Source organism: Periplaneta americana, chromosome 16, assembly GCF_040183065.1.
Source record: "Periplaneta americana isolate PAMFEO1 chromosome 16, P.americana_PAMFEO1_priV1, whole genome shotgun sequence".
Lineage (NCBI taxonomy): Eukaryota > Metazoa > Arthropoda > Insecta > Blattodea > Blattidae > Periplaneta > Periplaneta americana.
The window spans coordinates 157,035,454-157,063,134 of NC_091132.1; the positions used below are offsets into that span (position 1 = coordinate 157,035,454).

Below are 27,681 nucleotides of genomic sequence, written 5' to 3' on the forward strand. Positions count from 1 at the left end.
GAGGTAGAGCCCCATGCTTTCCATGACCTCGGCACTAGAATGAGGTGGTGTGGTCGGCACCACGCTCTGACCGCCTTTAACCCCCGGGAAAGACCCGGTACTCAAATTTTATAGGAGGCTGAGTGAACCTCGGGGCCGTTCTGAATGTTTGGCAACGAGAAAAAATCCTGTCACCACCTGGGATCGAACCCCGGACCTTCCAGTCCTTAGCCAGCTGCTCTACCAACTAAGTAGAATAAAGTAAGTTGCGGGAAAAGAGAGAAGTAGAGCAATATATGTGAGGAAGAAAGATCAGTGATATGGTGTAGGGTGGGAGAAAGGAAACCAGCGGTAACCCCTGATTACATTAATATTTGGAAGTATTTCCATCGTACATGACGTGATATATCGCATCATCGATCTTCTATTGCAATGAAAAATGAGTAATTATTTGATTTTACCGATTACCTACTATCAGCGCTTACTATTAATAGTTTTAATAAGTAATATTAGAAGAAAAATTATGCTAAAAATTATTACAAGGAAGAATAAAGTATGAAATTTATTTACAGCCATTCTGAACCTCGATCGTCTGTCTGAAACCATTACTTCCCTTTCACGGCATCACTGATCTCTGTGCTTGATTTGTTCCTATTGCAATAAAGTTTTGGTATGTGTTGCCTGCGTTCCCGGTGTTCGACTTTCGTACAAGTGCAGTAAATAACGTTGATGAGGTAAGTTACAATTATCAGTTTTAAGAGATATTACGAATTTAAACGTACTTAAGTTAATATATGTTTTTACTTTTCAATACGATTGTCATTCCAGTTCTGTTATTGTTGCATAACTATTATTGGTAACTTGTATAAGGTATGTGACAAGGTTAGTGGGTTAGTTGAGGCACTGCCATCGTGATCTAATACAGGCCGTAAGGCAGACCACGTGACTCCCTTAACAGCTGATCGCGAAAGGCGGTCTTTCAACCATATGACTTAGTTGCAGTGCATGAAGAATAACATATATTTCTCTGAAATGCAGTGTAATTACGTCAGTAAAATTTTAAACAGTGATTGTGAGACACTTGAGACACAATTTACTTGCAATTTAAGGTATAATATTATTTTTGGTGTGAAAATTACGTTGTTGCAGGCAAAGTTCGTATGTGTAATACCTGCCTTTATTTCGATTAAATATTGCGCCCTTATGTGGTTAAGTGAAATTTTGGTCTTATAAACAGTAGGCTAAATATGTGTAATAATATATACCTGAAAGTGAAACATTGACTGGCATGTAAAGTAAGTTGTGATTAGGCCTAAGTGCAGCGTTACCGATGTTACTCTTGTCTAATCCATTATTGTTAGTTTACCGTATTTGTCTTATTAAATTTAAATTATTGCGCCCTTTTTATTTGTGAATAACCTACATTATACGAGTAAATAATACGACGTTTGATAATATACACAATTTGAACTTAAAACGAGATACATATAGTATATTACGAAAAATTATACCCTATAGTTTTCATTACTGTTACAGTATCTAGAATTGTAATTAGTTGAAATAAAGCACTCATGCTTCATTACGAAATTCTTGCACATTCATTTATGCACGTTTCAACAATTTTTAGTTGCATCGCACGCATATTTTAATGTATTGAAGTTATAGGTTATGTTTATTCTATCAGTACTTGCCTTATTTCCATATTCGCAATTATGCATTATAATTAAGCATAACGCTACGTATAACTCATAAATGCAATTTGTCTACACTTCAATTGTATTTATTCGTTTCAGACGGTACTCCAGTCTGAAGTCTGATTAGTTTAATATGTTACTAGGGCTAAACTAGCGCTGAGGTAGTTCCCTTCGTATTCATACATCTTGCATATACAAATTAGTTCGGTTCGTTCAGGATTTTAATATGCCTTGCTTATAGGATCAAATGCATCTCCACAAAAAATAAATTCAGCTGTTTTCAGTTCAGAAATTACCGGAACTATACCTCAGCGCTACTAAGTAATATGACGTATGTACATTTCATAGGAGGGACTGTGGTGAATTTTCTACCTATAAGTAAGGACGGTAACCGTGTTCTGAAGTTTATCCTAAAAAATATATTCTTCTTTATTAAATCTCAAAACCGTTTTCGTTCTCAACTTAAGCCTAAAATGTTGACGCAGATAGGTTATGTTAACATGATAAATTCTCTTCACATAAAAATAACACAGTTTTATTTATTATTCCTGCCACATTATGCAACACATTAATGGAACTTATGCACATATTACATTGAATAAAAATTTAATTGTATTATTTATTTGTTCCCTACTATACTGGGTTATAATGAATTGTATTTATCTAACCTACCAGATTAACACACAACTGTACATACACTAATTTCATAGGAGGGACTGTGGTAAATTTTGTACCTACAAGTAAGGAAGGTAGATGTGCTAAATTAAAATCACAATATAAATAATTCTTCTTTATTAAATCTCAAAATAGCTTCCATTCCAAACTTAAAATGTTGATGCAACCAGGTTATGTTACCATGTAAAACTCCGTTCACATTAAAATAACACAGTTTTGTAATTATTTCTGCAACATATTATGCAGTAAGAAGTGTGAAGGGGTCTTATACACACATTACACTAAATAAAATTGAGCGCTGACACGCATTAAAGTAATATATTTCACTCAGCTCCATATACTCAAATAGAAAAGCCCGACTCATCGAGTGACGTCACACAACCTACATTACGGCCTGGTCTAGATCACGATGGCAGTGGTTGAGGTGATATCTAAGTGACGTGAGGCCCAGGATCTCAAATAACTGAAATCTTTTCACATATTTGTCGGGCACACGTCACTTAGATTTCTCCTGAACTAATCCACTAACCTTTAGATTTCTCCTGAACTAATCCACTAACCTTTAGATTTCTCCCGAACTAATCCACTAACCTTTAGATTTCTCCTGAACTAATCCACTAACCTTGTCGCATATCTTGTAAAAGACCGGCGGCCCCTTGCTAATTAGTAATTACCAACTACCGTGTGTCACAGAAGTCAGTTGGCAAATGGGAAACTTTACTCTAATTGGAAATACAATTGTATATAGCAGAGATTCTCAACCTTTGAGAGACCGCGGCCCGATAAATTATTTTTCTGTAAGACGAATATACTCTTAAATGCCTTTCCAATTTTCTTAAAGTTCACACATTCAATTAACGTAAGCATTAATAAATAAGTATGGCCACAGTCTAGTATAGACAGTCACAAAGCATGAGTTCTTGAAGGTACTAGGAACAATAGATTGTGCCGGTGTTATTTCGCATTGACTGTAATGAGGCGATAGTAGCGACCCTAGTGGTTAGCAACTATCTATGGATGCTTATTCCTTACGTATTGAACTTCGTGGCTGTATATACTTGGCTGTGGTATGGCGTAATCTTAAGACATAAAGAATTCTGGAACAGTATGAAAACTGTGACTTCTTTACAAATAATTTAATTCTGAATCACTGGATTAATGAAATTTTGTAGCATATTGTTGTTTCCTCGAGCCATTATAATTAATTTATGCTAATTTTCATTAACAGATCTCTTTGTGAACACCAAAAGCTTGTAACATTTATGACTTTTCTCACTGTGTTGTTAAATTGGTTTTCATTAGGCCTATATTGGTTGGAAACGGGAAAGATAATGGGAAGAATGATTTTGCACTGTAACTCACCACCGACGTAAGCTGAGCAGTGGAAGCAGCAGAAAGGTGTCAACATATTGGCGAAACATACAGGCCTACACATGAAAATTATTTGTATGTTAAATATTTACGTTGGTATAAGGGAAACTATGACTTATATGGGACGCAATTAGACAAATTAGTAACTTTTCTCCTATCTAATATATTTTCGTGAAATTGTATACAGTATTTACACGTAGTTTTGTTTACAAACTCTGATGACGTTGGTATATTGGGAACTACCGTAAACTGGCGTTACTTTGAACACAAAGGAAACTTTGATCATTTTTTTCAGAAAATCATATTTAGGTTTCTACATGCTGCACTTGTTATAGATGGAGGTAAATTATCATAAAATCATTCTCATACCAAATTTACTTCCATCTATAACAAGTGCTGCATGTAGAAACCTAAATATGATTTTCTGAAAAAATGTTCAAAGTTACCCCAGTTTACGGTATCCCTTATAGGAGGATGCATTTAGACAAAATTAGTAACTTTTCTCCGATGTAACAGATTTTTATGAAATTTTACACAGTAGTTACAAGTAGTACATTTGTTTTGTATACAAGCTGTGATGACGTTGGTATAAGGGAAACTGCCACTTATAGGAGGATGCATTTAGACAAAATTAGTAACGTTTGTCCTACCTAAAAGATGTTGATGAAACTTTATACACTAGTTACAGGTAGTACATTTGTTTTGTATACAAACTCTGATTAGGTTGGTATAAGGGGAACTGTCACTTATAGGGGGATGCATTTAGACAAAATTAGTAACTTTTCTCCGATCTAACAGATTTTTATGAAATTTTACACAGTAGCTACAGGTAGTACATTTGTTTCGTAAACTATCACTAATTCTCTGGATTGTCTTTGTTTCGACCTCATACTTGCTGTAATGGAAAAGCTCTGTTGAGCAGCCACGACTATTTCAAAGAATAAGTTTTCTCTAAATTGTCATTACTATTACGATGAGAACCTAATTTAATAAGTAGCTCCTAAGCCAATGTTCATTTCGTTAAAGAAAACTCATATGCTTTATCCTCTTGCTCTCCAACGATAAATTATCTTATGGGGGAAAAAATGTAATAGTTTAAGTACTATTGCACCTTTTGGGCACTCGGGAAGCTCATCTGATATATAATTAACAATCTCTCACCTTGCATTCTGCGAATTGTAGCAGATTCGGTTCTCAGATATTTAAATAACTACAACGAGAAGAATTGCACTACTGCACCTGGAAAGAATAGTGCGCATAATTTATTACTTCCGCAAATCTGCGCACCTTAAGACTTCATTTAAAATAGCGATAATTATTGGAGGAAGTGAAAAGAAAATCATTTTGGGACGGAAGAAAGGGTGTTTTTTTCTCTACTTTAGCCAAGTGTGCACTCAATGGTTATATTTATATTTTGTCTCGTGTCCATTCATGCTAATCTGACATGTTATAACAATATTAAATGTAACAAAAACAAACTTTATTACATATCTAAAGAACCACTTGACATGTTGATATCAAATATGATAGGAATCGACCACTTACAACAGAGTTACAGCACAAAGAAAAGGGTAGACTCGAGACACTTGCTGAGTAAGAACGCTGCATGGTCGAAATGTGGCATGTTACTATCTTCTTACCTCACTCTGCAGCCACCTACACTGATTAAGATAATCAATTGAGTGTTACTCAGTTATATAGGAAAAGTAAAAATTAAGGGTTTTATTTTATTTTTTGACATGTCATTTTTCTACATTTTTCCTCGTAAATATGGATTTTGGAGCACTGTGCAGCTGTCCATTGCTAATTAGTAATTACCATAAGTCAGTTGACAAATGGGAAACATTACTTTAATTGAAAATACAGTAGTGTAAGTACAGTATGTTTATTACTGCAGATGTTCAGAATGTGCTTCATTTACTTGAAGACAGTGTCTCTCCCGATGGTCACATTCTTCCGTTATGCTTAAAAGTGTTGCAGGTGGGATATGCTGGATAACATAGGTGATCCTTCACTTCAAGTCATATATTATATAGATGTAGGTTTTGTGTGAAAAAACGCTGTTTCACAAATCACCATAGAAATAAATAAGAGGTGTGAGGTCTGGTGACCGTGAAGGCCGTGACAGTTCCAACCTAGTGTACACCGAACATCTCATTTAGTTTCTGGCGAACTTTTAGAGCATAATGTGCCATGCTCCTATCTGTTGAAACCACATTCTTATTCGTTTGTTCAGTGACAAGTCTTACAGCAACTCCATTATAGTGCTGTCGACTAAGTCCCTATATGTGTCTCGGTTAGATTTCAGTCAAATATGGTCCCACAACCATATTACCTAGTATTCCAAACCACATCATAACTTTTGAAGCAACAGGGTTGTAAATTCTGACACGCGAGAAGTTAATGAGATGGTATTTAAAAGTGGATAATAGTTAAAGCATTGTTTTGAAAGTATTCTTGAATTCTCCCTCATTGATTACTAATTTGGGTGACATCGTGAGAAAGAGTAGTGTTTATTCAATGAAGCATATGAGCGCACTTACCCACACAAACGCACTCCTCCAATTGATTCTATAGAGAAATGGGATCTCATTTTGTACACGAGGAGTCTGCATATCCAATTCATAGCGACTTACCGCTAATATCAACATGTCTTACATTCCTGCGTATAGCAGATAATTTGTTCAGAACAAGTTCAGAGTATTCAGCAAACTATGTTACAACCGCTGTAAATAAGACTCTTGTAATATCTTACATCCTGCAGATGAATGTCAATCTCTATAAATTCCTGTTTCAGTAGAGATGGATGTGATAAAGATGGAACCCGACATCAACCCATTGCCTATGCAGACAAGTGATGCAGAAAAGAAGCCCTTATCAGAGGTAAATGAACAGTGATATTATGGTCTGTCCAAAACTACTTCCGACCTCACAAATGGCAACCATTCAAATCAACCAATCACGAGAGACGCGTAACCATGGTAACAGGACGGTGTTTCCGTGTCTGTGTTTTCAAGTTGCACGTGAATACTGTGGCCCAGTGGTGAATATAGTACCCAGAATGACTTTGAGTTGGCTGGTTTGCGCGTGCTTTGTGTGAATTAAAAATATTATTTAGTTGTATTGTTGTTTTCGTGTATCGATAATTATTGTGTTTAAATTATATAAGACATGTTATCTTCGTTGTTATTGGTGGAATGTGCGACTAGTGTGTGTTTTCTAGTTTCTGCGAGGTTTTCTAAAGAGGTGACTTGTGCAATGTCGGAAGGAAAAAAAGGTAGGCGGGGAACAAAGAATATTGGACAAGGTGCCCCATTAAAGAGTCAGCGCGAGAGAAGGTGTGTAATGTAAGAGAGTATTTTGAGAAGGAAAAAGATATTTGCGGACCTCTTTTACCGTTGGCGCAAGCCATAATGAGAACTACTGCTTGTGTTAAAATTAATAAGAGCAATGTTATTGATATTGGAAAAGAAATATGCCGTGTAGATTTTTCATCATAAATATTTTTACAGTTTACAATTTTTTCAACGCCTTTCTAACAATATTACATTGAAGAATACCGGCACTCATAAAAGTGAAAGCTTCATATTAATTTTAAACTTGTTTTTACAGTTTACAGTCCTTTCAACATTTTGCTAACGGTATTACATTGAAGACTACTACCAGTACTACTAACACTACTACTACTACTACTACTACTACTACTACTACTACTACTACTACCACTATCACTATCACTACTACTACGACTACTACTACCACTCTACTACTACTACTACTACTACTACCACCACCGCCACTGCTACTGCTACTGGTACTAAAATAATATTGTACACCAATTTTAATGCTCATTGTTAAAAAATTGGTTAGAAATATATGTGTTCATGTCAGCCTTTCATTACTGCAATCTATCAGCAGCGCACTCGCTTACACGAAAGATGGGCAACATGACAACACTGCTCCCCCTTCTCTGTAAGCTGTCAAGTCGGAAGTAGTTTTGGTCAAAGTATAGGTGATCTTTTCTATGTTCGAGATACATAACACTGTAAACTTTGACACAATAACTATAAGCTACATGTTTCAATTTATAGTTAGCAGACTGAAGTAGGCCTACACTAACAAAATTCAAGTCAACAGTAACTAGTACTGCTCACCAACACGTCACAAGTTATATTCTTGTATTAGGCTATTATAACAGTTACAGCTGGTCCGCAGAACCAGATTTCGCCAGCTGTAGTAGCTGCTCATATTCATCAGAATGCTTCGTGAACAAAGGTATGATATGATAATATGATATGATATTTGTTATAGTTCACAGACAAAAAAAGAGTATACATACATACAATGATTGAAACCTTAGATTATATACTTTATAATTTACATATAGATATACAATTTTTAATATAATTTCTAAACTTAACATATTTTGTATAATATGTTTTATCCTTTACTTGCAACTAGTTTTGTGCAAGACTCAACTCATTTTAGTATGTTGATACAATTATTCTTTGTTCACTTGCCTAAGATGTACTTCACGTTTCAATCTGCACTGAGCAGCTATCATATATAAATCTTCCATTATTCTAGTATATTAAAAACTTTTGAATATATGTGTTTTATTTTATTTCTTGATAGTACTATTCAAAAACTAAACCTTTTTTCTTATCTAATTTTTCTCATTCAATTCTAGCTATTTCATTTATTCTTTCCATTCTAATTTTTTTTGGCCAAAAAGAAAATATATAGACCTATTTGCCTTTGTAACTTTATGTTATTATTATTCATAATTTTTTATAGCTATTTCTTTATTCATTTGTAGGAACTTTTCATTTGTAAATTTCATCCGTATTTCTTTTGTATATTGACATTCAAAAACAATATGAATGTCATCTTCTCTATGTCCACATAATGGGCACGTGCCTTAAGGTATATTACCTGTATTATTTCTTAATCTCTGAATTGGTGGACTAAGATATCACACAGTGGTTAAAGTTTTATGACAAAGTGTCTTCCCCAATGAAGACTCATCGGCTAGTGAGCCTGCCAGATTCAATTCTTTAACTGGAAGAATAGTTGTTTGTTTAGTTTCATCAGCAAGGAGATGTTGCTGCTTAAAACAAGGTACTGATTTATTTCTCACCTTGGTCATAGCTTTGAATTACAGCTTCAGTAGCATCCATTCGAACTTGTCTCGCTCTAGTAATATAAGAAGAGATGTTAGAGATCACAATAATTTGCTACTTGAGTCAATATTAAACAGAACAACTCTACTACAATTCTGTCACTCACTACTCTCAGGAAAATCATTTAACACAACTCATTTCAAAACATATTTCACATTTGACGGTATACTTTTCTTGTTATAGATTGTCATTATGAGGTGAAATATACTTCTATGTGGAAATATAAAAAAAAGTAAACATGTATTTCAACAAAACAAAATGATATTACAGAGCTATTTCCTTATATGGTGCATTACTAGGCTTTTTGTGCAACTTATGTTTCACTATTGACTCTGAAGTGTGTTCACATGCGTTCGTTGACATCAGGATCTAATAATAGAGTTGTGAGACATTGAAATTGTCTCTGATTTTTTGTGAACAGTTACATATAATATATTTAATAATAATTATGTTTTGTGTGTTACAGGAAGGAGATGTATTAGATCAGCACTTCACTGAAATAAAGACGGAATGTAAGAGCCACAGCTACGATCTCATATCAGAGATGACAGTTGATAAAACACCTGTGCTAATGGACTTTCCCGTCATGAAAAGTGAAGTTGAGGTGAGTCAGTTTATGAAGTGAGTTGGTCAGTAGTTCTGCCTCTGTTACATACTGGCTGATGGTGTCTGATAGATTCAGGTGACCAGTGGATACGATTTTTCTGTCATGCTGTCTATTTCTTCATCCTTTATCATTCGTTAATCTTTTCCACCCCAATTTTATTATAGAAATTACAATCCTGAACGTTCACTAAATTATATACATTTTGATGATTTGATCCCCTCTGATGTTGGCATGTTGCTTTTAATTTAATTGACAGTGCAGTGTGGAATAGAGGTCAATCTCAGTTAATCCCGTGAAAGGTGGCCAAACTGGTGGTTTGCATCTGGTTTGAGAAGTTCACTTAATTGTGATTTTTTAAATTAATTAGTTTATTAGCCAAACTCCACATATTTGCTGTCTATTTCTTGGGACCAGTTGTTTGTAACTACGCCTTAGTATCACAAGTTACAAATACTACTTCATAGTTCCTTTTCCATCCTACTCCTTCCCATCCTAGCATCGTTACACTGACTGTTACTTGAGGACAGAGTATTATTCCTGTCTTCCACTCCAACACCTTCAGTAAACCAATGCACAAGATTATGAACAATAAAATCATTCTAGACGAGGCCTTTCATACAAATTATATGAATGCTGACTCTGGAGTGTGTTTACGTGCATTCATTGTCATCAGGATTTAATAATAGATTGAAGAGACATTAAAATAGTAACATGTGTTTCGTGAACAATTTTATAATTGAAGGTTTCAGAGCCATAGCAGGCCAAGCGCCATTTATTAAAATCGGAGAAAGAAAGGGTTAAAGTTAAGTATATACTATAATTGAAGGGTTCTGAGCCATAGTGGGCCAAGCGCCATTTATTAAAAGCAGAGAAATCATTACTATAGATTACTATAGTTTCATGAAGATTGACATATCATTTAGTTTTAATGTGTAGGTCATTCCATTGTAACAAACGTTACATTCTTACATGGATTTGAACATTTGACATTTTTCTGCAGTCAACTGTAGACAAGAGCAATGCTTTTGAACATACCTACTAATAGAGGATAGTGTGAAGATTATGTAGTACCAATAGTATAACATTGTGATGGTGCATGTTCTTTGGTTTACAATTTGAAAAAATGTAACAAACGTTACATCAAAGGACATGGATTCTCAAGTTGTGAAAGACTGTTGTGATTCTCTGTTCTTACAATATTTTATGTCAGATAAAAAAAATACAGCTTGAATCTAGGAAGATTACAGAACTAAATGACATAAACGTTTTTAATTCTACAGATGTCTGTTACTTGAAAATAATTAAAAACTTGGAGTAACAAACGTTACAAAGTCAGAATTGAACAGTTTGTAAAGAACATCCTAGTGATCATTTTAAAAAAAAGGTAATTTTTGAGAGTACAATAACATTCGTACTCAACTAGCACAGTAAAATTTGTGTTGAAAATAAATTTTCCCCTAACTTCCTTAGGTTTAGGCAATGTGCTTAAAACTAGGTCTGGGGATATTTCATCTATATCGTCATTTGTTGGGTACACAAAGTAAGTGTTCTTTCCTTCTCTTCTTCTCATGAATTGTACACTACACATATTACTCACATAATTGAGAAGGAATATATGTCCGACATAATATTGTCCAGTTTGTGGGTAATGAACCAATACGTAATCACAAACTGATAGTTCTGAAAATTTTGAATTCATGGCATGATCAATGGAATGAGTAGATTTTGTAGGACTGCTTGTTTCTTCCTGCGTTTCTTTTATTTTATGTTTCTTAAATGGTTCAACATCTCCAATATTTGAGAAGAGCCCAACTGTGCTTGGTGCAGCAATTTTCACACATCGAGCTTGTTGGATTTCTACCACTGGCAATGCACTTTTCCATTCTTCTACATATTTTGCAGCAATTGAGTCAATTTTACCAGCAGGGACATAAAAACAATGTATGTTGTAAATGTTAGATTTTGTGATGTCATAAAATTGCTCAGCATTTTGCACGGTAGCATTTTCTTGTAAAACTCGCTTCCATACACTGCGTTTAAGGGTAGCTCCAACACCATCGTGTGGGCCCTTACCATGGTAAGACTCGTTATAGTTCCATTCAACATTACATCCTAGAATTTTGGATAGTGTGCACAAGTATGATATTGCCTTCCGGTTTTTAAAATGTTGTGCAGCACCATCAGTCCACAGATAAACTGAAGTTATAGGAGACTGCTTTAATGTAGACAGGTAGTTTAGTAGGATTTCATTGAAAGCAGCAACTTCAGCAGTGCCATGACTCTGTGCATCAGTAATGACTGCTAAACATATTGTTGTGACATCATCAGTAGAAGATTTTCGGAAATAGCAAACTACAGTATAGATTGTTGTTGATGTTTCTGCTGATGTGTGTGTCCAGTGTGCTGCCATAACGTCATTCTGAAATTTTGCTACATAGTTCTCAGCAAAATATGTTAGGAGAAGCAGCTGTCCTGGTTGTAGTGATGATTTTTGATTCTGCTGTTCCTTCCATTGTCTTCCTTTATTGTATATATGATTGGATAGTTGCGTTAGCTGATCCTTGAAATAAGTGAAGAATTCATTTATAGACATTATCTTTTTGAACCAGATGTCCACCTTCCCAATGCTTGGTGTGAACCTCATCACAGTCATCATAAATTTTTGTAATCAGCGTGGATTCAATATCTCCACATTCTTGGCAACTTCTTTTCATACAGTTCTTATTTTCAGTTTGACAAACTGTTTCTTTCAGAAGCTCCTTGTTGGTTTTTGGTTTTTCACTTGTTTTCCAGGGCGCTGCTGAAATCATTAACTGCGTATTTTCACAGTAAGGGCAGCAGCACATTATCTGATTCTTATCAGAGACCAACCTGACATGTTTCGGTCGCATTTCACAAAATTTTGATAGACCAATCTTTACATTTGGATTCTGCTCTTGAAAAAGTGTGTATACTTCACGCAAATGATACACAAGCAGCATTTTTTGCATATATTCTTTCTTTCCATCCTCATGTATTATAATAAAATCTTTTTTTCCAGGGAGTTGGCGGGAAACATCGTCACATTCATAAAAATCCTTCACCATTTGCATAGTATCTGCAGTAATAGGCAATGTAGAAGATGTGGAATGTTTTGCTGGCTGTACTAATAGATTAAATGATTCGGCAAGCTTTCTTACTACGGCTGTTTGTTTTCGAGGGCTCCTTGGAAGGTTTTTTTGTGCTCTTTTTATAGCCTTTCCAAAAGAATTTGCACTCTTATAAGGAGGACTTCCTGAAGAACCGTCTTTCAAAATACATGAACTTAAAACTCTTGCTTTTTGTCTTCTACGATATTCTTATACTCGCTTCCTAGTGGCTTCTCTTTCTGCAGATTTTTCCGATTTTGATTTTGGCTTTTTCCTAAGTTTCCTCATAATATTACGACACTTTTCTAGTCTCTCTTGAGTTTTTTCTGTGTCCATTCCAGCTCTGTACTCACACATTCTCTCAGCAGCAGATTTTGGAGCTTTTTTCATACTGAAATGCATATATGGCCCATCAAACATGAAAACGTACTAAAACACGTCTTATTTTAAATATAAGCCTACCAAACATAGCCAGTAATCAATAATTTCATGTATTACATCTGATTATCTTATTATTTTTTGTGTAACAAACGTTACCACATTGTTATGTAACATTTGTTGCTATTCAATGTAATGTTTGTTACACAGATTTTATATAAAATTATTATTTTAAAAATCAGAACGTCTAGTATTTATGTAGCTTACATGAGGAAGATAATACAAAGTTTCATTTTAAAATAAAAAACAGTTTTCTAATTATGAAATAAAATTAATATTTTTGTAACAAACGTTAAATAACCTAAGTATTTCTTTTAACAGTGGATAACTACTTTCATAGATTATATTTCCACTCATTGTTACTACATACAGGCACTGAAACATTTACTTTCAAAGGTAATATAGCACTAACTTCATGGAATTTAATATTCTGATAGCTATGTCTTAAAATCAAATGACGTAATCTTACCAGAATCCCTCTGTAGCAGCCATGTCGACTTTGCTTGTTGGGAACAAACAAATTATGGCGATAAAATTAAAATTATACCATGCTGTATAAAGTCAATGAATTTGAGAACTTTTTAATGCAAAAGAACAGTTTCTTCGATTAAATATAAAATTTTGTCTTTATGTCCCTCATCTCGTGGAATGACCCGTGTACACTTTATTTTACTTGTTATGTTTCCATTAAATTAAGGTAATAACTTCATTTTAACCCTTGTTTTCTACGGTTTTAGTAAATGGCACTTGGCCCAGTATGGCTGTGAACCCTTCAATTTAATGAAGATTGACATATCATTTAATTTTAATGTGCATACTTTATCCTACTTGCTATATGCTTTGTTAAATTATAGTAATCACACAGTCTAATACATACAGTCGCGCAACTTCAACACTCTTTTTTTTGTCAACATTCGCGACACTAGCGCCCAAGCGGCAGGCAAGGCACAGGTTGATACAGTCAGCACGTGCTTTTAAGGGATGCGAGATGTTATAATAACGTTTTAATCATGCGTCGGAATAAAGACAATGTGTGCAGTGCTGTAAATTGCAGTAACAAGTTTAAATCTCCGAATTTGTCGTTCTTCAGATTCCCTAAAGACCAAGAGAGGTAAGTGTATATCAGAAAATCCTAACTCAGTAATAACCAATAATCCACAATGTCGATAGCCTATGTATTGTATTCTATAAAGCATTTATTAGTTATCAGTTACCTATTTATATGTCAGGAAGGACAGTTTAAATGAAAACAAAGTAAATACCTGTTACAGTATTTATTTTGTTGCAGGGATCATATGTGTAAATGTGTAACCATTCCGATTTTGGATAATGTATCTGCAGTTTTTAATGCAATTAGGCCTAATTCCATAATATTTTAATTCGTGTTTTTTTCTTTATATTTTTTTTAAAGTTGAATGTTATATTGCATTCAAGTAGGGATCATGGTGTTAATTTTTCAAGAATTCATGTAGTATTGTATTCCTTTTGCAAAATATTCACTTCTTGAATAAATCCAGACTGTGTCGATAAATTTCTGATGTGTTGGTGTAGATTGATGTGGCAGACGTATGAAGTTCTCAAGAAATAAAATAGCGATTTTAAATTTAATATAAAATAGCAATCTTTTCTGTAATAATTTGCATGACTGTTATTGGTGTTGATTTTACAGTTCCAGTGATTATTTATTGAAAATAGAAGTACATTTTCTGAGTTACTTGAAGTTAATTTTTTTTAACAAAATTGTGTGTTCATTTATTTGTTCTCACCTACGTGATATTAACAGTAATTACATGTAAATTGCATACTATATAGGTAGGATATGTTTAAATTAAGCCTATGTGTGAAAACTGGGAATGTAATGCAGGGGCGTATTTTGCGGGCTACCGGTGGTAGCCCAAGGAAATTACAAAAGAAAAAGTTTATAATATAACATAATGTAATAATTTTGTATTATTAGTTTACCATAGTAATTAAAATTAAAGTAATTGTTAGATATATTTTGTGTAATAATAGGGTCAGCGGTAGCCCAAGCCCTTTAACCAGTATACACCCCTGATGTAATGTAAAATACGGTAAACTTGCCATAAAAAAAGTTACATCATAATATCAGCACTATTTGTGACTCAAAATAATAAAGGAAATACCGGTTCTTAAGAAATGTAAATAATAATGAACTTTATAAATCGGTGTCTGTCATATTAAGATATAAATGCTCTGCTTTTTTATTTTCAAGTTTACCTCAGCGGTCGTGTTTATCCCAATTTGCGGTATGGAAAATAGTTAATATCTCAGGAAATACGGAGAGGAATTCACCACGCGATGTACCCTACGAGATATGCCCTGCAGTTTTGAAACTACTAATTTTGACTCTTCTCGCAGGAAATATAGAGATCCAATGATGCATAAATATATTTAGGAATGAACTGAATTAACCGTCCACGTACGAACAATTATGTTATATCAAACCATGATAAGTGATCAGGGCCATGATTCAGCTGTAATGAGCAGAAAGAATTACGTTTATTCCCAGCTTCTGAAACTTGTAGATTAGCTGCGTGTGAAATACTTCTAGGATTCTAAAGTAAAATTAATAAGAACCATATACACTTACTGTACTGCATAAAAATAAAAAATAAATTACGCAAAACCCGTTTTCTGATGTATCACATGTCGTCTGCACACTTTTAACTTGCCTGCCGCTAGAGGGCTACTGTCGCACCAGCTGTCAAATGTTGCCATATTTTATACGTATGAGTTGCGCGTCTGTATGTATTAGACTGTGGTAATCACTTAATTTTAACTCTTATTTTCTCCATTTTTAATAAATGGCGCTTGACCCACTATGGCTCTGAACCCTTCAATTATGATATATTTAATAATTATTATGAATTGTGTGTTGCAGGAAGAAAATGTATTAGATCTACACGTAACTGAAATAAAGACGGAATGTATGGACCGCAGCTATGATCTGAAATCAGAGATAACATTTGATGATACTCCTGTGCCAATTGACTTTCCAATCATGAAGAGTGATGCTGAGGTGAGTGCTGTTTACGAACTGTGTTGGTCGGTTGGTCGGTAGTTCTCACTGTGTTATATACTGGCTGATGTGGCTGCTACACTTAGATGACCAGGGAGTACGATTGTTGCTCTGATGCTGTCCATTTCTTCATCCTGCTATTCTTTGTGAATTTTTCCCACCCAATTTTTCTGGTAGAGACTGCGATGCTGAACGTTCACTAAATCATACACATTTTGAACTTTTAATTACTGCTGATAATTTTGACCCGTGTTCACTCTGATTTAATAATCAGCCCAGTGTAGAGTGGGATCAATCTCAATTACTCTGGTGGTACGTGCCAGTTATGTTGTGCTTCGTGTAGGAAAAACCGTTAAGTACCGTATATTTCTTTTAATTCGTCTTTTGGCAGCTAAAATCTACATGATTATTGCCTATTTCTTGGGACAAATTGCTGGTAAATACGCTCGAACATTACAATTTACGAAGACACCTTCAAAGTTGTATTACCATCGTCCTCGACTCTGCAGTAGCCACCTCACATTGACTGTGACATGGTTAGGGTGACTAGATTTACATCGATAAAAAAGAGGACACAAAGCTTCAAAAAGGAGGCCATTGTTAAAAAAAAGAGGACGGAAAATATGTACCTAGATTTAGACTTATTCCGCCGACTTAGCTCTATGGTAGTGTGTCTCTAGACTAGCTGGCCCGGGTTCGATTCCCGGTGGGGTCAGAAATTTTAATATAAAATTTCTACCTCGGGACTAGGAGAGATGGCGGTGCACAACTTCTAATCACTAGATTGTGCACCCATATGCGTGGGTTAAATCCCACATCTCTCTGCAGTGCATATGAAGCGAAGGCATATATCACTTTTTATAGTGATTCATCCATCGGATGGGGACGTTAAGCCTGGCGGCTCCATTGGTGCTATTCGACAGGAGTAGGCTATGTGCTGGCACCCGGTTTCCCCTTTTCCCTTCCTCATCATCATCATCATCATCACTCATTCCCGACACTACACTTACAAGAACACTTACACATACACTCACTCTAGTACATGACATAACTCTTCACAGATACACATCATGTACAGCATGACCCACCGAAGTGGTGTACAACTAGAAAATGGGTCATAGTTCTGCCATTTATCAGCAGCATGCGGAACCCCAATCACGCAAGTGAAGTGGGTGGGCATTGGATATACACACACACATACACACAAATTTAGGCTTGCCCCTATATTCTACTTTAAATTACGTCAATATTTATTTTATTAAAAAATATTTACAGTACAGATTTGGGCTTATATCATACTTAAAAGTATGCTAATATCTATTTTATTACAAAATAATTACGAAAGAACTTAATAATAATAATAATAATAATAATAATAATAATAATAATAATATAATAATAATGTAAAATCAGTTAGCTACATGCGAAAGTCAAGGGAACATAATTATTAAAGAGAACAGAAAATATCTATTTAGATTTATATTCGCACCTCGATCTCTCGATTTACTAGCTACCTGTGAGCAACGACCATAACAAGGAGGAGCAAAGAGAGTTATGATCGTTAGCAAACGGTATATTCCGTTGATGCTGCTGCCACCTACAGGAAAATTACATGAAAAAGATGTCAAATCAAAATAATTTCAAAATATCAGGCATACAGTAGTAGTAGGTTAATTTACGACTCTTTATCAACATCTTAGGTTATTTAGCGTCTGAATGATATGAAGGTGATAATGCCGGTGAAATGAATCCGGGGTCCAGGACCGAAAGATACCAAGCATTTGCTCATATTGGGAAAACCCCGGAAGAAACCTCAACCAGGTAACTTGCCCCCCGACTGGGAATCGAACTCGGGCCACCTGGTTTCGCGGCCAGACGCGCTGACTGTTACTCCACAGGTGTAGCATACAGGCTACGAAAAGGAGGCCATTTCTTCATTTTTAAAAAATCCACCCATACCCTGGACAAAGGCCTAAGAAGGAGGACATGTCCAGACAAAAGAGGACGTCTGGTCACCCTAGACATGGGGAGGATCTTTTTATCATTTAAATTCCTGAAATAAATCAAGAGACTGGATTGGGAACAATAATATCAAACCGGACTTTGGAAAAGTAAAAATTCAAAGACCATAAGAGAAGTAATTGAACATAACAGTAGACGCAACAATCACCCTGAATATTCACACATAAGATAATTTCTTCCATTGTTCCTTACACGTTCTGAATTATTTTTCCTTCATTTTCAAACTCTCTTAGAATTTTACAAACCTTCATTTGTTTAGCTTATTTGTATGCTTGCTGTAAATCCAGAAATATCTGAAATAGTTTCGAACTTTACTATCAAAAACTTTCCGTTACCAATTTTACCAGAACAGTTTGATTACTTGTCACCTTGGTCTTCCTGAATCCTACTCACATATGAGCATCCATCACACCATTCGAGTGTCACTTTTATTTACTCTTACACTTGATTGCTTCTTTATGGAATTCTTATTCAGAACGGGATGTTTCTTAGAAAATGCCATATTATTTTCTCTTTTAATTTGTTTAATTCGTTTGCATTTTTCACCGACAGTGTTTGAACATTTTCCTGAATTAAGTAGGATTGAAAATCAAGTCTACTGCACATGAACTGCAGTGCACTGATTCATGAACTGCTATTGTCCTATAGGCTCCGTGCATATAGCAATGTGCTGCTACAGGCGGACACTACGAGAACTACTTGTAGGGTTGTCTTCAACAGCTGTGTGTGATCTGTGTTGACAGCCGACTGCTGGAAGATTCGAGTAGGAGTGATTTTATACGCATTTATTTAATCTTTCATAAAGTGTTGCCTTTAGATTGCTATTTTAAATGTCAAAGCGGTCCAGCAAAATTATGTGCTGTGTTTTTAGCTGTAATAATAGATATTGTAATATAGAGCAAAGTATGAAGTTTTATAGTTTTCCATCACGACCCCACGAAATGGATTTATTTGAAAAGACGGTGGATAATAGCAGTAAATCGGAAAGAGTGAGTTTAAATTAAGTACTTCGGATTTAAATATTTTAATTAATACCTAATTAAGTTTTTACAGAACTTATCGTAATCGAGAAGTTTACAATATACTAACAATAACTATTGCATGCAAATAATCACGTTAATGTTATACTTACAAAATAAGCAGCTGTAGGCCATATTTTTGAACACATCTTAATAGTAGGGCGCATTATATTCAGTAATTATACTACTGGGTTCAAAAAGTTTCGTATTAATATATAACATGGGATATTATACATTTGTGTTTTTGGTAACATTCATGATGTCATTTCCTTAAAGTTGGTTGATAATGGCGATTGTTGGTTTTGAGTTGTAGGCAATTGTTTATCATAGTGTTTTGTTTGTTCGTCGCATTTTGTAATTATGTCCACAGAGCAACGTACAAACATCAAGTTCTGTGTTTTGTTACACAAAACTCCTGCAGAGACATTAAGATTGTTGGAAGAAGCATATGGCGAAGCAGCAATGAAGAAAACTCAAGTGTATGCCTGGCATAAACGCTTTTCTGGTGGTCGCGATAGCATCAAAGATGACATACGCAGCGGCCGACCAACAACTGCAACAAATGAAGCAATCGCTCAGCGTGTGCGTAATGTTGTGAGGGACGACCGACGTAAAACCATAAAAGAGATAGCAGCAGAGGTCGGAATATCAGTCGGAAGTGTACACAATGTTCTTCACAAGCATCTCAACATGCATTACGTGTCTCAGAAGTTAGTTCCGAAAATGTTGTCAGCAGAACAGAAAGAAAGAAGAATGACTCTTGCTGGGGACATGATCAGTATGGCTGATGAAGATGGTGATTTCTTAAACAAAATTATTGCTGGTGATGAAACTTGTTGCTACTTGTACGACCCAGTCCCTAAACGACAGTCATCTGAGTGGAAATCGAAAACATCTCCTCGGAAGCAAAAATTTCCTAGGGACACTTCCAAAGGCAAAGTTATGTTGGAAGTTTTCTTCGACTCTCAGGGTCTCATCCACCATGAGTTCATTCCAGAAGGTCATACTGTAACGAAAGAATTGTACATAGAAATCCTCCGTCGCCTCCGGAACGCAGTGAGAAGGAAATGTCCAGAAAAGTGGGTAGAAAACAACTGGTTCCTTATGCATGACAATGCACCTGCTCATCGCGCAATTATTGTAAAGAATTTTCTTGCCAGGCACAACATAACTGCTTTGGATCATCCACCATACTCTCCTGATCTCTCACCATCTGATTACTTTCTGTTTCCCCATCTGAAAAGTCATCTGAAAGGACGGAGATTCAATGCTGAAGAGGTTATCGCAAACGCGACGAGAGCACTAAGACGGATTTCACAAAATGGCTTCCAGGCCTGCTTCCAGGAACTCTACACGCGTTGGCAAAAGTGTGTTGTTGCGGAAGGCAACTATTTTGAAGGGAATGCTTTAGAATAGTGTTTAAGGTACGTTGTTTCTATGATACTAGCAAAGTCCGGGAACTTTTTGAACCTAGTATGTAGGAAAGTCTTCATGATAGCCTGTATTATATAATTACAGAAATAGGCCTATATGACAAATACGGAAACATAGTATCATTACATACATATTTTACAATTACAGAATCATATTATGAATATGGAAGGAATTACAAATACAGAAAAATAATATAAATAAAAGTACATTACAATATTGTAATAGTCCTAAAGATATAACATTACAAAGACATATAACAAAAAATAATTTATACTAATGACAACAGAAATTACAAAACATTTAATAGAAACCAAAGCTACATTTTATGAAATCCATTTGAAGTGATTTTCTAAATACCATCTGCCTTTTAGTTTGGCAAACATTAAAAAATATGCTTAGATTAATATGTCACATTTACACGAATTATTTTTATAGGGCAGACGGCACTTTATGGACACCTTCCAAATCATCTAGAATCTGTAGCGAACATTTCATAGGAGGGTGTAAATCTAAAAATCCTTCCAGTCCATATGTTCCAAGCAGCTTTCCTGAATGTTACAAAAGGAAGTCAACAGGAACAGACTCTCTCAACAGATTTAAAAGACTGAAGAAAAGAACTGAAATAATTTCACTGCCGGATACATCAGACCTTTTGGAAAATAGTGGGTCTATTCTAGTGACCATCAAAACTGATGCCAAACTCAGACAGATAGAAATTATGACAAGGAAAGCAAATTTGAATTCAGTTGTGTGGTGGATGGAAACAATGTCAGCACACAAGCATGCATATTCAGCCTTCCACGCGTTATATGCCAAACTTAAGTGTTCCAGTAATCTGTCTGGGCCTGACTCCCCATATGAAAAAAGAGGATTTTGTGGTTATAGTTCAATATCTGATGAATCACAATGAAATGTGCTGGCTGGTGTTAAAACAGAAATTTTTAATTTATTTTTGAACCTACTGTCAGACAGTACCCAGCGTAAAATTAGTAAAGAAAATAAACTTTTAATATTCTTAATGAAAATGAAGTTGGCCTTGCCATTTGCTGCCCTTGCTGTAATTTTCAATGTTCACCGTAGTACTATTTCTAGAATATTCCAATCTGTTTTACCTACACTTGCACAAGCAACTAAAAACTTTGTTTTCGGCCCAGCAAAGATACTATTAATGCAACATTGCCTACTGTTTTTAAAGATAATTAAATCTTAAAGATAAAAAGATAAGATGATTTTGTTTTATATGCAGGTACAAACATCACCTGTCTTCATTTATTTTTCACCCATTATGTTTTAATATTATATATATATATATATATATATGTAGAGAAACGTAAAATTACAAACTTTGAATCCATTTTCGAGTTACAATCAGTCATATATATTCAAATGAGAAAACATGCAAATGTTCAGTCTTTTGACTTACTTTAATGTAAAATACTGAAATAGTTATTTTATATTGTCTTGCGTCATCAATATCCTACATTAATTTGTACCCAATTACATAATATATAATATAGCCTAAATTTAATTTCTAATTTAATCCACGAATGCTTTTTGAGGTACAATTGAGTTTGAATAAATATTTGTCATTTACGCCAACTCACATTCATTTAATATTTCTCAATCCATAGTATTTAATTGACATTCATTTTTTTCCACCAAATTTATTACTTTAAAATTTTTGTATCTCAGTTTAAAAAATATCATATTTTCCATTTAATTTATATTACGTTTATTTTTTATGTATGTTTGTTCTTCATTTCACTTATCATATTCTTCAATCTCAAGATCTGTTTCATACTACATCTTTTATTTTATTTTACACATGTTAACCTAGTACACATTAAAGATATACATATTTAATAAGTTTTTATTCATAACAGTGTCATTCCTACAAATCACTTGATTTTATTCCTGTTCACCAATTAATAGAAATAACACGTATTATTTTTCATACGCCGTTTTATTTAAATATACATAATTATATCCACCACATGTAATGATGCCTTTTATACTCTCTTTAAACATATCATTTTCCATTATTTTAACCGTGGATATGTCTTTATATTTGTCAATATTTAATATGTATTGCTTATTTATTTTATAGATATCGAATTTTATGTCTGAAGATGCCCACAATTGGGCGAAAACATTAATACTAATGTAATTTTAAAATAACTATTTCAGTATTTTACGTTAAAATAAGTCAAAAGACTGAACATTAGCATGTTTTCTCATTTGAGTAAAATTACAAACTTCAATTGCCAAATTTTAAATTACTAGAACTAAACATAATATATTTTAATTTTCTTTCACTTCTAATGAGTAGATTCCAACTTACTTAAAATTCTCGGGAAAGTCATCAAGTTCACGAAATGGTTGACCGAATTTTCTAACAAATTGTTTCTCTACGTTATAATGATCATTATGGTCATGTCAAAGGAATCTTTGTGTACTTTAGTATAATTGTATAGTACATGATTTTGTCTGGGAGAAATTATGCAGCTAAACTGGAATAAATTAGCCAGTATATCTATATATGCGCAACATTTAATTATCAGTATAGTATGTTTGTTAACTGCTGGTATTATGAGTACAGAAGTAGTATCAAAAGCAAACTGAACGAGACCATTATACAGAGTTGCAGTGAAATTCCTTGGAGGTTGAAAGGAACAATATGGTACCGGTACATAGAAATGAATAGAAAGTCTATATTATGTTCTGCGATTAAATGCACGGTTAATAAGTACATTAACCATTACCGCTCCTATGTTGGAGTCAGTCCGCCACTAAAATATGTCAGCTGCAGTCCTGCGCCGGACTGAGTCCGCCACGTTTCCTACAATGTTTATAAACACTCCGAACTCGGAGCAAGGAATGCATGTTGCGTCAGTATGTTATTGAGATTACGATCTGTGCGGTGGTGTTATTTCCGTGTGAATTAGAATTGTTTCCTGTGCTCTAAAATACATTTTAGAAGTGGCTGCGAATGTTTTATCGTTCTTGTTATCACAATGGCGTCTGCGAGCAGAAATGTTGTCAAAAAAACTAAACACATAGTGAAAAAAAAACGGAAGGCTTTGGGCGACGATGAGATACATGAAGACTTGCATGGGGATTGGGAAACTTTTAGTGATGATTCAGACATTGAACTAATTGAAGACAATGACTCTGATTCTCAAGTAAGTGAAGCCATTTCAAGTGACAGTGACGATTCTGATGACAATCAGTCCAGTTCAAGTGATGTTGAAGATGATGGTGATGATAAAATAGACAGTGTTGACAATGATGGTTGGGATCATTGGGGTGCTAATGACAATGACTTTCATCATATACCGTTTCGTGGAACAGCAGCTTATAAACCTCCCCAGACTGGACGAAAGCCTGATTCACCATTTTTATTTTTTTTTGCTATTTTTTAGCCAGACACTGTTTCAAGAAATAGCTACCGAAACCAACAGGTACGTTAGACAAAAAATACAAAAAGTCACACCTTTGCAAAAACATTCAATTTGGAACGGTTGGGAAGATGTCACCGCTGAAGAGCTAATGGCTTTTCATGGAGTAATACTGAATATGGGAAGACGTATGAAGAGTACTATCAAAGACTTTTTCTCGGAACAATGGTTAGACAGTTCGCTGTTCTACAAAGACATATTTTCAAGAAAGCGATTTCTGCAAATATATTGGGGTCTTCATGTCTCTCCCCCTCCTCGAGATGGAACTCCAGACAGACAAATGCAGTCCCGAGCAAGTAAAGTAAAAAACGTTGTAGATTACGTTGAATAAAAATTTTTGGAATTTTACAGTCCATCGTAATATGTATGTGTGGATGAGTCTACTGTAAATTTCAAAGGACGTGTAGTATTCAAGATGTACAACCCACAGAAACCAACAAAATGGGGTCTTCGAATTTATGTAATTGCTGATTCGACAAATGGTTATGTCTGTGGTTTGATTCCTTATTATGGATCAGTAACTACAAAAAGTTTGATTCATCCAGAACTGACATTCACCAGCAGAATAGTTCTTCAACTTATAAACAAAGTTCAGAGTGTAACGAATAAGAAAGGATACCATCTATACACAGACAGGTTTTACACAAACTTGGATCTTGCTCGGGAACTGTTACAAGCAAACGTTCATTTGACTGGTACAATAATGCAGAATAGGAAAGGCTTGCCGAAACAAATGAAGAAGAAAGCACTGAAAATAAAGAAACATGAAGTAGTAGCCTACAGGAAGGAAGACAAATATTTGACATTATCGTGGAAAGACAAGCGAGTTGTTACCATTCTAAGTACATGGCATAATCCAGACACAAGAGAAGTCTCGAGAAAAACTGCGAAGAAAGTAGAGGTTTTTCAGAAACCTGTTGTTGTTATAGACTACACTTCAAAAATGGGAGGAGTCGATAGAGCAGACCACTACTGTTCAAGCTACGGTTTCCTGAAGAAAAGTTTGAAATGGTGGCGAAAATTATACTTCTGGATTCTGGAGATTTCCCTTGTAAACAGTTTCCACCTGTATTGAATCAAAACTCAAAAAATCTTCCTGCTTTGTCTCACCTGGAGTTTCGTAAGAAGATCATCGAAGGATTGGTGGGGAATGTGAGAAACAAAATGTCTCGAAAACGTGGGAGACCAAGTACCGGAGATACAGAAGATCGTCTCAATGGAAAATTACACTTGATCCGGGCACACGAAAGGAAAGTTACGAAGGACTGTGCAGTTTGTTCGAACAGAAAAGTAAAAGGTGGCAGGAAAGAAACGTCGTTTTATTGTGATACATGTGAGAGGAAGCCAGGACTTCACCCCAACAAGTGTTTCGCCCTTTACCATACAGAGAAGAAGTATCGATAGGTATGTATTAGTTCTTATATTTATTTGAAATGTGCATGTAGAATATCTAGCAAAGATACGTGTAGAAAAAATACGCCAATATATATTGGCACGAAAGTTCCAATAATGTATTACATTTTATGAATTATGTTCTTCTAACAATCCGCCACTGACATTCGTATATATTCATTCTCTTACCACGTCTTCTCTATGGCTACAGATCTCATGTGTTTATCTTTCACAGTTATCTTACTATTACAGTGCTAAATATAGATCTTCGAACCTGACCACTGCCAGCTCAGAAGGAAGTGTTGTCTTATAATGACGGCGAAATATAAACCAAAGATTACGACTTTGGGTGTTTACATGTCGCATATCTCGACCTAAAAGGCTCTTCACATCTCTAAGTTCATATTACTTTCATTAGCTTTGAGTTTATTATCTGACGAACGCGAGCAAGCACATGGCTTCACATTCATAAAGGCAAGCCCGTACAGTCGAAAACGAATTATAGTAGACAGTTAATATTCAGTGAGACGAATGCGTGAGCCTTTCATATAATATTTTAACCCCATATATCAAAGATTCTTCTCTTTTACGAAAGTTACAAAAGAAAATCAAGCAGTGTAAAATAGTAGTTCAATTTGCACTGGTGAGCGTCATTTAAATGGACCAGGCGCATAGTGGCCAAGACTTTTAAATCCGACCAGAAAGGGTTAAGTTTGAAGTTTCAGCAGTATGGCATCATCGTCGCTAACACACTCTACTCATGATACAGATGTAAGAGGGCAATGAACTCGGTGTGTTTGGGTACGTGAACTGCTTTCTGCCTCGACATTGCCCCTAGTTTTATTCGTGCAGTATCATCTTATCTTTTTATCTTTAAGATTTAATTATCTTTAAAAACATTAGGCAATGTTGCATTAATAGTATCTTTGCTGGGCCCGAAAACAAAGTTTTTAGTTGCTTGTGCAAGTTAGGTAAAACAGATTGGAATATTCTAGAAATAGTACTATGGTGAACATTGAAAATTACAGCAAGGGCAGCAAATGGCAAGAGGTTTCTAAAGTTAAATTTACCCAAAAACCGTCCACACTATTAAATTATTCCAGAGGGATAAATTATTCTTTATTAGATATCCTATCAAAATCACGATACCGAATAAGAGGTTGTTAAACATTTGAGAATTTTTTTTTTTGTGGGGGAAAAAAAAACTATGAACTTTCCAGCAATATGATATTATAGTTTGTTATATACAACATGAGCTATTCACTCTGAAACTGTGCAGGGCTATTTCACTTGCACCCTGTATACCTGCTAATGCAAAAATTGTGGCTTGACAATGACATAGTATAAGACAGCGTATCTCAAACTTTTTTGGAATGGGGACCACTTTTTAAAGTCAGAACACTTCCGCGGACCACTTACTCTTGCTCCCTTCGAAAGCAAATTTATCATTTTCGTAGCATATTTTAATATCAGTATACTTATATTTAAAATTGAATTAAGGATCGGTACTTTAGTCCTCTGTTATGAATTCGGGTGGTCTCTGGCTGGGTTACAGGCGCGGCGCCAGATGTGCAGGGAAACGATGTCGAGAAACACCACGTGTATAGTGCTTTAAATCCCTGTTTTGCTGCTGAGAGTGGAGTGGGAAGTCGATAGACGGGTAGGGTAATAATTTCATAAAATGTCAGTACTGTGAGAAAAAGTGAAATTCGATTGCCATGTGTCATTTCCAGACTCTGAGATTTTAAGCTATAGTGAGATACGCAATTCGTTTGAATTTTATTATTTTTTTTTCGTCTTTTTTGAAGGACCACAAGCGCAGAACTCGAGGACCACAGGTGGTCCGCGGACCATAGTTTGAGAAACGCTGATAAGACATTGTTAGAAAAATGTGGATTTTACCAATTTCGTACAAAGATGTGAAGTTACAATTAGCAAGTCTGACAGTGGAACTAGCGAACTGGTATCCAAATACTGGTTGAGGAAGTAACCCGGTTGAAGTTTTTTCTGGGGTTATTTCTTAACCCATTGTGAGAAAATACGAGGTAACTTTCGCTGCTGGACACTGAAGTCATTCTGCTGGCATTATCACCTTCAATTTACTCAGACATTAGATAACCATTGCAGTTGATAAAGTGTAGTAAAATAAATCACTTACAAAATCCACCAAATCAATGACTTGAAATTTAATTATTCGTTCATAGATAATTTCTGCAATTATATAGTAGTTAAATAGTTATT

The 27,681-nt window shown here is 35.0% G+C and overlaps 1 protein-coding gene across 2 annotated transcripts in view; it reads left to right on the plus strand.

Annotated features, from left to right (window-relative positions):
• The first annotated feature begins 636 nt into the window (after positions 1-636).
• LOC138691528 (zinc finger protein ZFP2-like) overlaps positions 637-27,681 on the plus strand; it is a 43,381-nt gene continuing 16,336 nt past the window's right edge. Inside the window, exons 1-4 of one of the 2 annotated variants that reach the window (XM_069813558.1) lie at positions 637-713; positions 6,517-6,602; positions 9,369-9,506; positions 15,978-16,115. In XM_069813558.1, the coding sequence (XP_069669659.1) occupies positions 6,522-6,602; positions 9,369-9,506; positions 15,978-16,115 (357 nt within the window). In that variant the 5' untranslated portion in view covers positions 637-713; positions 6,517-6,521. The remainder of the gene's footprint in view (positions 714-6,516; positions 6,603-9,368; positions 9,507-15,977; positions 16,116-27,681) is intronic. The other variant, XM_069813555.1, reaches the window with a different exon arrangement.